The sequence below is a fragment of the Amblyomma americanum genome, chromosome 3 (genome assembly GCF_052857255.1).
Source record: "Amblyomma americanum isolate KBUSLIRL-KWMA chromosome 3, ASM5285725v1, whole genome shotgun sequence".
NCBI classification, from domain to species: domain Eukaryota; kingdom Metazoa; phylum Arthropoda; class Arachnida; order Ixodida; family Ixodidae; genus Amblyomma; species Amblyomma americanum.
Window position 1 is genome coordinate 84,481,697 of NC_135499.1, and position 14,944 is coordinate 84,496,640.

Genomic DNA, 14,944 nt, shown 5'->3' on the forward strand with positions numbered 1-14,944 from the left:
GTTTTTCAAAAAAGAAAAGAGGGATTATTATTCATATGAACTGAACAAAGCTCAGCCATAAAAATGAAGAGGAAAGGTATTCAAATCTCGCACGAACTTCTCAGCTGAAAAAAAAAATTCATCCTGTTGAGGGAATAATTTTATTTTGTGAAGTGAGCGAAGGTGAGCTCCGCTTATAAACTGGAGTTTTTGTCACCCTCCGCATCTTCATCAGAATGTCTTGGAGCTCGCGCGCAGCTGCAGATGAGCAACTGGCTGGAATTGCAGGCGATATTTTTATCTTCACCACTACTGCTGATTGTCTTCTATGATCATGGCGGCTGCTTTATGTCCCATCATCATAGTGGGGAAGTTGAGGTTGCCTGACGGGAGGTAAGGCATTGACGAAGCGTCGACAACACGCAGGTTCTCCACACCGCCAAGGACTCTGCAAGAAACAACAAATACTTCACTCTTTTTGTTTGTCCGTTCCGCTAACTCGTTAAATTTCTGGTCAGGTTCATTTATGTTGACTTCAGCAGAACAGAAAGAAAACAAAATTGGGTGTCGCAAAAGAATTTTACAGCAAAAAGTTGCTATAGAGAGTTCAGCCACGATAGGTTTTTATTACATATGAACAAACATCCATCTGCAGCGCAGCACGAATGCTCCTCAGGCGCCTATGCCCGCTTCGCCTTCTTTGCGGCTAAGAACGCAGGCCACTCAGGGACTGCATCTCCTACGCCATGGCGGGCGCGGGATCGTTCGATCAGCCGCAGTCAGCAGCCGACATGCGGCATGTTTGTGAGCGTCACAATAAGCGTCGGCAACGGGAAAGTCGATCCGAATGTGGACGGTAGGCATCGCTGTCAAACCGAACATGGCCGCAAGGTGAACGCAGCATGTATTCAGGAGTATCACAAGCGTAAGAGGGCAGCATTCGCGAGAGCTCTCATCTCGGCTGTGCCCGGACCGTCGACGGAGCGGCGGCCTGCTAAATGTGTGCGAACTTATGAACAGCGTGCTCGCCAAATCGAGCAGCGGCGGGAACACCACTGCGAGCGGAGCTTTCCGCTGAGTAGTTGTAACAATAATCGGTAACACTTTAACCTTTGCACGAGTCGTGCATGTCTGCAAGAACCAGCGACTGCGTTCTTGTCCTGCATTTAGCGAGCGAACAAGTTAAGGAGAATCTTACTGCGGGCCGCGAAAACAGCCATGAAAGCCATGGCCTGCACTCCTCTTTCGCATGACGCGATGAAACAAGGGGCTGCGTCAAATTTGGTTGGCCATATGCAACAAATGTTCATGGCACCAGTCGTTGTTTCCTGCACCGTTATTCGCGGAATAAGGAGGGAACGCCAGGGCCGTGCTCTATAGGGGATGTGAAAGAACACTCGTGAAGCTCCTTTTAGTTTTCCTAGCCACCTTTCGTTCAACCAATTTCTGCGCCCGTCGGTGCTATCCTTTCTCCTCGTTGTTGGTCCCCGACCCTTGCAATGCTCCTGAGGCCCCTTCCCCCACACACGATGTCTCCTGAGAGCAGTCGTGTACACGTTGCAAAAAATAAGTACCCGATTACAATGACTATTACTCGATCTCAAATGTGACTGATTACAATGGTAAATTACAGCCCCCAAACTTAACTGAATAATTACAAAACATTAATCGATTACTAATGCATTATTTTTCTTACAACAATATTGTCATAACAAAAAGTCGCTCAAACCACAATGAACTAGAGCGGATTGCTTGGTATTTTGTTACACGTTGCTGATTTTTGAGAGGAGTTGCTTTCCAAAGTTTTCCTCGTTGATTTTGCCATATTTCCTTTTGAAGACATCAGTCGTTACACTGCAGCCTGGAATTACATCCTGCAAAGATTGGTTGCGTGCTGTTCCCGAAAGAGCAGCATTTCCAATGCACTTGATGGCATAAAAGACTGCACTTTACGAAGAGGACATTGATAAGAAGGTCAGCGAAGACCAGGACGAGTGAGCAGGAGCGGGTTCGTAGAAATAAAAGCATTTTTTTTTTTGTTGTCCCTGGTGTCGGTCTCAATTCCTTTTTTCGGCGGCTTAAATTCGAGAAAAGATTTTCTTTTTTTTTTTAGATTTCAACTTTCTGGTGCCAGTTTAGAAGAGTGGCCGGTCTGGATTCGAGTAAATATGGTATTTGCCGCAAACGACATTACAGTTTTAGCGTAGCCGAACAGCCGTACGGCAAACACGATAACACGCTGCCTTTGCTACCAATTGCCGGGCTTGCCCCGGTAATGCCCGGCCGGGATAGCAGTTACCGTAGTTAGTCTGTTGACAGTACAGTCATGCTGAAACTCTCTATTAGAAACCTTGAGCATACTGTGTACGGTCTTACCGTTACCGGAGTACGGGGACATCGCCCACCGCCAGTGCGCACGCGCTGATTGGTCCCGCTGAGGCAGGCGAGCGCAAACCTTCGGAGTACCCGACGCCACCTGGAGCCCTCAAGACGACGGGCGCATGCGCATTGACAGCCGCCGGCTCCCGTTACTTCGGTAACGATAACAGCGTACACGGAATGAAGGTCTCAATTGCCACGGACGTTTTGTTCCGGTAGCCTTTTGCAAAAATATGATTACCGCTATTACATTGCAATAAACAACAATTAAATACCCTGAACTTTACCATTTGAAAAATTTCATCAGCTAATTGGAAAAGTTACACGAGAATGTAACTCATTACAAGTACTCGACTACAAGCAATCAATTACGTACAAATCTGTCTGAAGCGCCTCCTTACAGGCAATGTTGGGCATGCCGTACGGCTTGGTGCTGTCGTCTGTTAAATGCATGCTGAACCTCCAATAGTACTTGCCTTGCTCATCCTGTGTGTACGTGGCTGCTCGCTCCTGATCACCGCTTGTCTGTTTCGAAGACTTAATTAGAACGCTGACAGTAGTACACTAGTTTTCAGCTAGTGCGAACATCTATTGTAAGCACTGACAGCAACGTTGCGGCGATAACCGTTTTGTTTAAGGCGTCACACAACCACGTTTCCTCTCGCGCAGTAAATGGCCGCAGGTCCGGATCCCCTTAATTGCTGAAACACTTGCAGCTCTAGCTGTTATAGCGAAGTTCTCCCCACCGATGCGTTGTCAGCTTCCAGTGGCGTCCACACCTAGCGTAGACAGTCGCGCTACCTTCGCTCTCGACGAGTGCGGCACTCGGCTCTAAGATGCTCTCAAAAGCTACGAAACTCCTGTGTAGATTGAATGGGTTCAGTGATGGAAACGGGGATATTTGACACAGAATCATATGCAAGACACGCGCTGCTTTGATTGATAGACAGATTAAAAGGCAACTGCACGAATGTTTAAGCGAAATAAAGCGGTTAAGCGCTTAACCGTTCTTGCTATCATCTTTAACGTCTTTTTAAATCTAAGCAACGCAGATTTTGCATATGCGTATTCAGCATTTCGTCCTAGATGGTAGGTTTTAATCGTTTTACGTCAAGCGTCCTTGTCGGCGACTTCAGGGCTAACGTCATCAGGCACAAGCAATTCGCAGTCTGCGCAGCATTAGAAGACTGCCCGGGGAGCACGCGCTTGAGACGGCTGCCCACAGCCGCGCTTCCCGAGGAGATCAATTTCTCGCGGCCCGTACATTTCGCAGACAATAAAATACTCATTGGTAAGGCATATTACGGAGTTTAGCGTTCCAAAGAGATGCATTGGCTATGATGGATGCTGTAGAAGAGGTCTCCTTATAAAATTCATCCACCTGGGGTTTGTTTACCTGCACTGGCATCGCACAGTACCTGGGAGCCATACGCTTAACATGAATTAAAACTCGGCTACAGCGGGTAACCACAATCGCTGTACCGTTACCCGTGTCGTCCACATTTTTTTAACCATTTCACATTGCACCTAGAGCTGGCGACTTGTTATAATCTTGAGGTAAGAGCATTTAAAGACTGTGTGTTCATTTTGCACGCTCGGGAAATTGGTTTTAATGCGCAAAAGGGATGGGCGAACGCAGAAAGTCCGGAGATCACGCAGAGAAGAAGATAAGTAATGTGCAAAATGCATTTCTGCACGAAAACGTTCGCCACATCAGTACACGCAGTCATTTCCAGGGAATGGCGATCATAAACAATGAGTTAAACTGATACCAGTCCGCGAATGCCTTGATAATGCATCCCACCCCCGGTCGTACTAACGAGAGCCGCATCAAACTCGGTGTAATTATCTCGCGAACAAAAGTCATGATGTTAAAGGGGGCTATTTGGTGCATACCTAAATGCAAACAGTGCTGAATAATAGACTGCCAAGGGAATCAAACCACGACGGATATATATATTGTTGAGGGCGAAATGCCAAAATGATAAACTAATGTTGTTTCTCTGCTTAAAAGTTAACTGTGGGTGTTCTAAATTATTCCGGTACCCTCCGCTACAGTGAACCTCAAAGACAGAAATAACTGCTTTGGGACGCAAAGATCTTTAAATCCATGAGCAGGAACTTTAGGAGCGAAAGCAAGGTGCCGCAGGATGTTAACTACATGCAGATACATTTGTACATGCAAAGAAGAACAGACAGCTCTCGTACGAAAGAGGGGCCTGAGGAGAAGAAAGCAGTTGTAAGGAAATGCGTGACAACCGTCTCACTCGGAGTGAACACCTGAGCTGCGTTGTGAAGATAGAAATAAAGCTAAAGCAAGAGTGGAGAGATAGACAAGAGAGAGCAACTGGGAAGGCGCAGACACAAAATAGAGGCAAATGTGTCTCTAGCGATTAATGTAGCATAGGTTCGTTTTTTTTGTTGCTCTTGTTCTTTATCGCACGCTCCACAGATTTTTGCACATGAACAAAAGAATATTAGCTCCACGCTACCACTTGTATTATTTCGTTCTCTATTACTCAGTCCGTTTACGGGACTGTTCCCCGGACAAGAAATGACGCTTAGTTTGGGACAAGGGCGTATAGGCGTGGATAGATTATTAGCGCAACCTTGTTATTCATAGACGGCTCTCCCAACGACCCGAACACCCTTTTTCACTAGCACGGACGCACATCATGCCCGCTTTAAGACTCTCGGGTTATAGAATGCGAAAGCCTAGAAATTTCTTGAGGTTTGAAATAATTACTCAAGTCTCGATGCCGACGGATGCCACGGACAATATGCTCAACCAGCAGCCTGTTTTTGGCAAATGATCGGCGTTGGCGTTTGTTGAGTTGAGTTGTTGTATATATATGCTACAGGTGGGATCAGACTTGCTTATTCTGCTGGCAATCGCTCCACCGTAGCGTCACTTATATGTTAATAATGACCTAAAACCTGGCGTTTGATCTCCATGAAATATGTATTGAAAGTCAATCTTTATCGGTCGGTTTTAAAAACTATGATATTCGACTAATGTTTTTTTAGTTCACTTACTGCGATTACGCTCCCTTAAGAGTTTGTCAAAGAGTTTGTCATTTAAATGGTGCTGAACGCTTGCACATCGCAAGTTAAGCCTTGCGCACAAAGCACAATGAGAGATGCTCTTGAAAATGCCCGAGAAACGAGCTGTCTTCTTTCGAGAATTTTCAAAGCATATATCAGCAATAGCAGCGACTAGATGACGAAACGAATCTCAATCGCACATCACTGAATTGTTTATTTACCTCATCGTTCTCTCGGACACAGTCCGGCACAAGTTTTATACAACGCTTTGAACACGGTAGAACGCTTCCAACCTCTTTACGCTTCTTTAGACGCGTGGTAATCTCATAATGTTGCGCCTCATTTTTATTACGCTGATTTCTACTAATGTTTCTGCATCACTCGCTAAAATAATTTGGAGGCTGTAGCTTCGGCGCTCGCATCTATCGGATTTCTTTGCAAGCCCCTCGACTAAAAGAAATGGGTATAAAATAAGTAGTATTTTGTTTTTACTGACCCCCGAAGAAGGGATCCAACAGCACGCTTGTGCGGCCATACTCACCTGAGTCTGGCGTCGAGCACGGCTTGCGGGTGCGTCCCCATGGGAGCAGTGCAGCACGGGTGCCACCCACTCATCGATGTCTGCCGCACAAAGCATCGCAGGTAGGAGTCACTCCACAGAGGACCAGAGGATTCGCACGCCGGCAAGGGTATGTCCCACACGGTTGCGTTAGCCCTCTTCATCGCTTCGGTTCGTAAGGTCTTCAGGGCGATCTTGGCGCCTGAAAGGGTGGCCATGTTTAGAGGACATCACGCGACGACCGAAACCAAACATAAATGAGACTTGAGCTGCTTTTGCCGTGATGGTGGTGGAAAATTCTATGTGAAGAACTCCAGTCATGATCACTTGCCGCCGATTCTTGAAGAGTGGACACGATCGTAACGCAGGCGTCAGTCCCTTGTGGTAATAGTATCATCTGTGAACGGCTAACCGCTATGACATTGCTAAAACCCGCATTTAAGCACACCGTTTCTTAGGGTCATATTTTTTTCATCTTCGTCTTGGATTTTGTCCATTTTGGCCATGGTGCAAAAAAAAACGTGATTATCTGGTGCTCTCAGGTGTCTGTTTGTTTTTCCACGCCGAAGCGCATAGCGGTTCACCAGTTATGTCAACTGAATGCCCTTAGTGTATAAAGGCAACTGCGTCTCACTGTGTGCTTTGAAGGTTACAGCTTATACCACGTTGAGACATGCTTCGGTGGCACAGAGATTAGAAGAGCATGCCACAATATAAACAATTGAAATTAAATTTTTTGATTATCAAAAAATGTAAAAATCAAAGAGCTGGTATGGTTACGCCCCACTTTCACCTATTACAAATCTCGGTTGAGTCATGGCCAAGGAACCCTAGTTCTCTGACTGATGGCCGGTCGCTAGACTCGGCTTAATGGTATTGAAGGATGTTCTGTCAACATTCAATGCTGTGCTTCTTCACCTGAACAAATTAAATCGAAGCAGGAGGAACTAGCACGACGGGAAAAAAAACTGAAGCTGTCAATAATTCACTCTAGTTCTTTTCATCTAAATACCAAGACAAGGTTAAATTCTCTGGAATCAGGGCTCAAATACATAACGCCTCTTAGGAAAAAGACTGCTGACATGGAAAGTCGGGCACGCAAGAAAAAAAACAAAACTCCAATTTCTCGGCTGGAAATAGAAATTGGAGTTTTATGCATTGAAAAACAACTTCGACAATAATGGTGCAAACCCGAGTCAAATGAGTATCTAAGTTTAACTGTCGGACCTATGCGAAAAAATCCGGCCTGGATGCTCCCAGTCTCATAACAAAACTGAAGCTGTTTAGTGCAGAAGGCAAAGTACACAAATTTCCGCCTGTGATGGTAAAGTTGTCAAGGTGGTAAAGAGATTAGAAGTAGATGGAAATAGGTGAGATAATCTACCTAAACGCAATTTTAACACCTGTTATGAAACCTTCTGGGCTGACAAAACAATCAGCAGAGGAACGAAAGTAGCCTTTCGACTTCCTTCAAAATGGGTCGATTCTTGCAACAAAGTCTGAAGTGCCCCAGCAATTCAACTGAACAGAAAATTTGAGCAAAGTAACAAGAATAAAAAGTTTAAACGATCAAGACATTATGCTAAGGAGCAGCAAAAAGTATGGCTGCCTCATGGCGACGCTGGCTATTTTCTAGGTAGAAATTCTTGATATAAAAAGAATTGCGATTGTTTAAACGTACAAAAGAGGTCAAATATAAAAAAGAAAATAGAATTTGTGATCTTCATTGATTAACCAAGGCGTTTTCGTATACCGCATTTGCTGGAATATGTTTCATACCTTACGTCTTCGATTTCTGGCGCATCCGGCAAATAGCAATAGTTTTAGTTATATTCAAAGGAGTGCACAGAAAAAAACTGAAGGCTCAAGCTCAAGCAAATTTACACAAGCTCAAGCTCAAGGAAATTTATTCAAGCTCTGCCCTAAGACCATGCCACGAGAGCGTAATGGGTTAATTCCCATATCTGCCGAAGGTCATTCTGTACTTAACATCCATAGATCCTTGTGATTCCTCATACCCCTCCTCGCGCAGTGGTTAAGCGGTGCGTCAAGATCCTGAGATGGCAGGGGCTCCGAGCGGTGGGCCTTGTGCAAACCAGGTTGCATTTCCCATGCGACCGATTATTGATTTAACTGCTAGCTGCCACGGTGAATACGTTGGGATGACGCCGCAAGGTCACGTTACCTAAGTGGCCCCACCTGCCTCCTAGGTTTCTCACCACCTGCCAGAGTAATGCTCCTGATTTTTCGCTCACAACGCCGACACCGGACGCCGGATTTGCTGTGGGAGGGGCCCTTAACGATGTCTTTAAAATATGGTAATCCAGGCTGTTATATATTCTACTCCTCCTCTTTAAAGGCATCTAGGAACTGCTCCAAAAATGAATGAACAGTTTCTTCACTAAGTAGAACAGTAATGTCGCGGAATTCTGATTTTCTAGTCATCATGAAACTAAGGTAGCATAATTAATCCAAAATTAAATTAATTTCGACTATTTCGAACGCAGATACTACAGGTTAGGATGTTCGTTAAGCTACTCTCACATCAAATCTTGAACATTCCTTTTTTAGGAATTTGTAGGGTCACATTCTAACTCAACAGCAATTACAAGTAACCGTTTCCACATCTATTTTCACTTACTATAAAACGATGCCCATCTTGGCAGCGTCCTATGGCGATTATTGTTCAAAATTTGCATAAACGACATAGAAAGCGCATTTCAGCTGTCAAATTCGTAATATATGCTGGAGACAAAAGTTCGGGCACATTTTTTTTTCTCAGCACGAATCCAGAGGAAAATAAAGTATTAGAGCCTGCCTAACTTTCTGTCCATATTATAAATGTGTTTCTAAATTGAAGGCAGTTGTATTCTGCCCCCAGAGAAATTGGATTAATCGGTCTGTTAATCTAAGCAAAGCAGGACCAAACAGGAGGTTTTTCATTATTGTTGTTATTTTTCAAGAGAGTATGTGATGGAACGCTCATTCTGAGAAGATTTGCGCGAAACAGTTTGGTAGTTCCGGGCTCTTATAACCTTCGTGTTTTATCTTGCCAAAAAACATACAATGACTGCTGTCTGAGTGTCTCTTCTTTTTTCGTGCCAAGATATCGCCTGGTATCAAGGGTGCTGTAGCTGCTACCAGTCAAACTAATATACACAGGTCAACCTTTGACACAAATAACGCGTTCTCATCAGCTAGCATTTAAAGATTGGTGCTCGTCTCATCTCATCAGATCTTCACAAGCAAAAATATTCGTTATTTCAAGGAACTCGCCGTTCATAAAACGTAATGAACTGCCTACCGCACAAGGAACGCACAACCGTAGTATTTTCCATACAATGCAAAAGTTGTGCTAAACTGTTGATTCTGTACACGTTCTTACTTTAATAAATTATAAACCGTCATTTACTGCTAAAAATGTATCTTTCAATTTTGTTCACCCTATGATAAAAAAACTGACATTTATGTCATTGGTGTTTATTATGAAGATGTGCTGCCATATATTGAAGAAAACGTTCCAACTAATTTCAACGGCCCATATGAAAGCAAAACAACTCCGTGCCTAACACCCAGTGAAATTTAAAGTTTTTCTCGAGTTAAGGGAAATAATTTGGCGCATGAAAGTCGACTGGCTACGGGCAGTCCACTTTAGACCACCAAGTGTTCTTGTTAGTCGCTTGAGCGGGAGTTTATGAAAACCATAAAAAATATCGATGAATATGACGTGTGACTGCTAATAAGGCCGAACCATCTGATTCCATGCCCGCTGACAATCCTCGTCAGACCCGGGCAAACGGTCGGCCTGGCAGCGTTAATCCAAATCCAAATTTCAATCCTTGGTGGTCCCGTGAATGTACACAAAGTCGGGCGGCCGTAAAATAAACGTTATTCCCTTAAAGCTTTCTTTATGCTCTCTTCTATGGGCCTCTGGACCTACATAAAAGTGCTACAATATTTTATGACGTATGTTTAATTAAACACTTGCAAGACAGCTTGCGCGTTTAAATAAAAGTACCAAGATAATCTGGTCCCTATTCCGAGTTTGTGTCATAATAAAAGGCGTCATATTCTGCTGAAGCGGCCATACCGGATTGTTTGAAACGGCGGAAGCGGGTGTGTTGGTTCGGATGCAGCAGAAAAGTGTCGAAGAAACCGGACGCTGACGTCAAACACATAACAGCAGATGTTCAACGACAGCGAACATGCCGGCGCGCTTTGATGCAGAGCCTCCCACTGCGAAGTGAACTCGTCGATGTTTCTGCGTTTTACGGAGCGTGAATTCGGTATAAACTGTGTACGAAGTGCTTGTCATGCCTTTGTTCCGCCTTTGTTGCGCTGTTTACCCACCATGAATGCCTACCAACTCGCCCAAATCTCAGCTTACTCAATGTTTACGGAGCTTTCGCTTCGTCTTATCTTGCCTATAACAAATTGGATGGATGATGAATATGGTCTGTTCTTTATTTCGTTGGACGCATCGGTAGCCCTTAGGTCTAACGAGCACCGGTTTTTTGCAGAAATTGTTCTCTTCATTCAAACAAAATGGCACCACTATCACCGAAGTTATCTCGTCTGCGAACGTTGAATATTGCAACATAAACAATAAAGTCCGGCAAAGTGCGTGCGTTTACGGTGTACAAACTTCCATTTCCTGTTCCTTAACTCTCTATTATCTCTTGAAGCGCCCTGCATCATGACCGTTTGTAGTGCCTGGCAGCATGAAACCGCTCATGTGCACGAATAGTAGTCGGCAGCGACGGGATACTACACCGACGCTTTTTACATGCCAAAGGTAATTTTTTGCCGTCCCTTAGGTTCTCGATAGCCGCTGTGGTGTGGCTCTGCATTGAGCTCGCGAGTTAGCCTGCAAGTTAGTTTTCTGGCGTCAGTGTGTCCATGCGTGCGCTTCGCACCATGGCGAAACCATGAAAACTTCGTCTGAGAAGCCTCCCAATGTAAATATGAAGAGAAACACAGCAAATTATTTTTAGCGCATCCATTTAATTTATTTACTGCGTAAAAATTAAAGAACTAACAGTGGCATCCCTCAGATTTTGCAGTGCCGGCATAAAAATACTGAAAAACGTAAATTACCGTCTACACAACAGTCCGATCAAAGCACCAACTTACGTTCAGCGATGTTGCAGACGGCAAGTCGTCAGAGCGTCTTGGTTCAGCACGACACGGAGCGCGCAATGTGCAGCGAGTGAGTGCATGCCTACAAATTTTCCTCTCTGTTCCCTTTTACCCTCCAGATAAATGTAAAACGCCGTTATGTACGAACAAGATAGCTGGTTTTTATTTACCACTGGCGTACTACGGCTGTAGCGGCCGCCTTCTGTCACTGCAAAACCATGCGTAGTTACGTACAATGTTTTCTGTTTAAGTACACCTCCGGGATTTAGGCTGCATAAAAGTATTTGAACTATTGCTTGTATTTGTTGAGTCAAATGGGCAAATAAAGCACCTTTTATATTATCCCTTTAAAGTGGAATCCGATACGGAACTAAACTTATGACTGAATTTTTCGTCTGTCGGTTTGGCAAAGTGCAATAGCGACGCTGGAAGTTTCACTGCTGCAACCGCAACGCAGTGACACCCTGCCACAGCTCACAGTCGCAACCGAACCTGCATCCCCTTCCGGCGTTTCGGCCAATCAGGTGTGGCCGCTGGGGCAGATTATGACGCTTTTTATTATGACACAAACTCGGAATACGGCCCCTGGTTTATACATATCTACCAACTTGGTAGGCTTGGTAGGCTGCTCAGAGCGCCCGTATCGTTTCACGCTACCTGAAGTGCTTACTACGTTGGAGCACAGTGACTGCTCTCTGAATTTCAAGGCCATTTAGGCTGCAGCCTTGATGCGTTTTTTTTTAAATATTCGGTAAGATACAAATGTGCATTGTAATGTGCGCGGGATCAGGCGAGGCTTTGGCTTATTTGTGCCTTACAAAACTGACCTAAATGGAAACGATGTAGAAAAATTAAGTAGCAGAAGACAAAAAAAGTTTCTTGACAAAAATGTCGTAAGCAATATACGTTAATGTACATACCGTCAACCATAGTGTCCACATCACTGCTTTCTGAGAAAAATTGGGGCTGAATGATGGGGTATTCTTCAGCATCCGTGCTCTTTAGCCGAATGTAGCCCGACGAACTTGGATGTAAAAGCACTGGCACGATCATTAGGACATTTTGTCCACGTTTTGGCTTGTAGTAGGTGTCATAAATCTGAAACATGTGTTGTACACGTGTTTGTGAAAGTGGCTCAAATATTCTAATTCAAACTGCACTTTATTTGCAATGAACAGTGTATCACATACGAGTCAGAAGTATAAGGCCTAGTGTCACATGGTTTCTAGATGCATTCAATCTTGCGACCTGAGCTCGGAGTAAATAATTTAATTTTTGTGCGATGCCTGTCCTAACGCTTAAGGTAAAAATGCTGTGCTAGAAAGGAGTTTCAAGCATGCTTTAATAATTTTATTTTAATAGTACGTTATTTTCTCTCTTTACCTAACTTTCAATATGAATGCCTGCTTAATATGGGGGGAGTTATACTTTAGTACTCTCAGAAATATGTCTAAAATACAACTCTCGCCCACTTAGTGCATTTCAGGAACACTAAAAGATACTTTTATCACATGTTTTTTGACTTATGATATGTTTACAAGGACTACCATTTGTTCGAAATGAAGTATAGTGTGGACGAATTAATTTCATATCTACAAAAGAGTACTTTTATTGCATGGGCAACATGATAAAACCGCATGTATATTTTGTCCTCTATTTTAAACGTACGCGAAGCATGCTTTAAGTGGAGAATTTTCAGCAAATATTACGGATACATTTCGAATACAGGGCAAGAAATTTCAGGAACCTTTATAATACAAAGCTTAGTGTATTCTTGAATACAACGCACGTTTTAAATGCAGCATAAATATCCTTGCTTCAAAATCAATCATTTTCGCTAAGCAAAAGGCTTAAGCTCGGCCTGAGATAGCTTCTGACATAATAAGGTTGCGCGAATAGAAGACACACACGAGACAGGGCACAGGACGAGCGTATGTCCTGAACCCTTCTTTTCATGTAACTTTACCATGTGAGAAGTACTTCACCAACCAACCCGACAACATGTCCTTCTCAGACGGCTGATGTCTCGCAAAGAATTAGAGACCCCGATGTTACACGCGGATTTCTCTGCAGGGAAGGGGGAGCTGTCTTGGGCCCTCTAAGCTACTCTGTGTGTGGAACCTCTCTTGAGAGTGCGAGCGAAAGACGTGGAAACGGTGCGTGACGCAAAATCCGAAGTGTTGCTCACAGCTATTACATTAGATTGTAATCTTTGGTTGCATTTTCAACGCAACTATAAATTTGAATGTGATAAAGTTATGTGTTTATGGGACTCAAATTCCATGGCCAAAAACCACCTGCCAATGATATGTGATGGACGACCTCCAAAGGATTCATATTCGCAAAGCAGCAGCTGAACACGACAGGTCTCGGAACACAGCTGAGAATAACCTGATGTTTCATGGAACAGGCTGCTCAGAATATGGGATTTTGGGTTTTCTACTTCTGTAAGATAGTGTAATGTATTAGTATTGTGAGAGAGATAAAGTACTGTAATTACTTGATCACTTCTAGAAACTCGCTTCAGGGTACTGTGGTCAGCTCAACACAGCGGCATGGTGTTCAGAGGCGCCAAGCTGTAGAAGTGTGTGTCAACATGCAGGCGACAGTTCTTGGGGGCATTCACTTGTCTGCAACGAACGCCGCGGATCTACAGCTTGCGGCAAGCGAGTGGTGCATAGTGAGGATACTTGGTTAAATTGAGAGGAGTGACCGGTCCCCTGAGGTTTCGGCTATTTGGCGAAACTTGTGCTTCGCGGCCCCGTGCCAGGTATTATTATTCGTCTGCTGCATTTTTAGAGCCTAGCAAAGGGTCTCGGAATCTAATAAATTCGAAAGCCCCATGCGAAGAACTTGTCACAGAAGCTGTCCGCAAAATGCGTACGCAGGAAGTGGTACCACTCACGTGGCCTCATTCGAAAAAATAAGCTTGTCGGCATTGAGGTTCAAACCCAAGCCCTCTGCGGGACAGGTGTTCACGCCAAGCATATGCCACAGTCTTTTTTTCAGTATGGTATTTATTTCTCACTTTTATATCCAGTAAAGAGCTGTATGCATATTTACAAAATAATCAGCCAATAGCCGAACAAGTTAAATGAAAACAAAACACCACAGAGCTCAAACGCACGTCTTAACATAACTGAACTATAAAGGTTGCAAGAAAAAGACAAGACATCAATAACGGGAACCAGTCCGCTTGATAGACACTGTCTTCGTGTCTTTCAGCTTGTGCACCGTCTGTCCGAAATGTGCGCTGGGGGAGACGACAGGCCGCTAAGGATGGTTAGTTCAAGCGTGTTAGAGGGGCACGAAGTGAACGCATTGTTGTGTGTATGACGGTTGTGTGTTTGGGATGAGTACTGAAGGTAGACAACGACGGCTTGCGAAAAAAAGTTGTTGACGGCGTCCAAGGGTCACGTGACAAGTGCCACGTGACAACAATGACTTGCAAAGAAAGTTGCTGACGTCACCCAAAGGCCACGTGATAGGTGTCACGTGACAACGATTGCTTGCAAAAAAGTTACTGACGTTCAAACGCAAATGCTTTCGCATTACTCCAAAAGAGCTGATTGCAGTCCTGTTCTAGTGTGACCGTTTTGTCAGTCCGGTTGAAAGTCTTCCATCTTTTCTTCTGCAGCGGCTGTTTTCCAAGGCCTGTTCCACGGAGATCTCATTCTTCGTATGAAATGACATCACGACAGCAGGTCCGTAAACTGGCGGCCTTAGCGCCGTACTCCCCGCCCCACTCCCGAGAGCTCTTGGCCGTCGCTATCATGGAATTGCGTCATCATATACAAAGCATCTCGCGCCGTTATTATGATACATTCTATTATGTCTTCACAA

At 44.3% G+C, this 14,944-nt stretch overlaps 1 protein-coding gene across 1 annotated transcript in view; it reads right to left on the reverse strand.

Moving 5' to 3' along the window:
* Positions 1–241: 241 nt before the first annotated feature.
* Positions 242–14,944, reverse strand: part of LOC144123119 (alcohol dehydrogenase [acceptor]-like) — a 67,878-nt gene continuing 53,175 nt past the window's right edge. The window contains exons 9-11 of the mRNA XM_077656021.1: positions 12,022–12,199; positions 5,945–6,164; positions 242–427 (exon numbers count right to left, since the gene is read on the reverse strand). Coding sequence (XP_077512147.1) covers positions 289–427; positions 5,945–6,164; positions 12,022–12,199 — 537 coding nt within the window. The 3' untranslated portion in view covers positions 242–288. The remainder of the gene's footprint in view (positions 428–5,944; positions 6,165–12,021; positions 12,200–14,944) is intronic.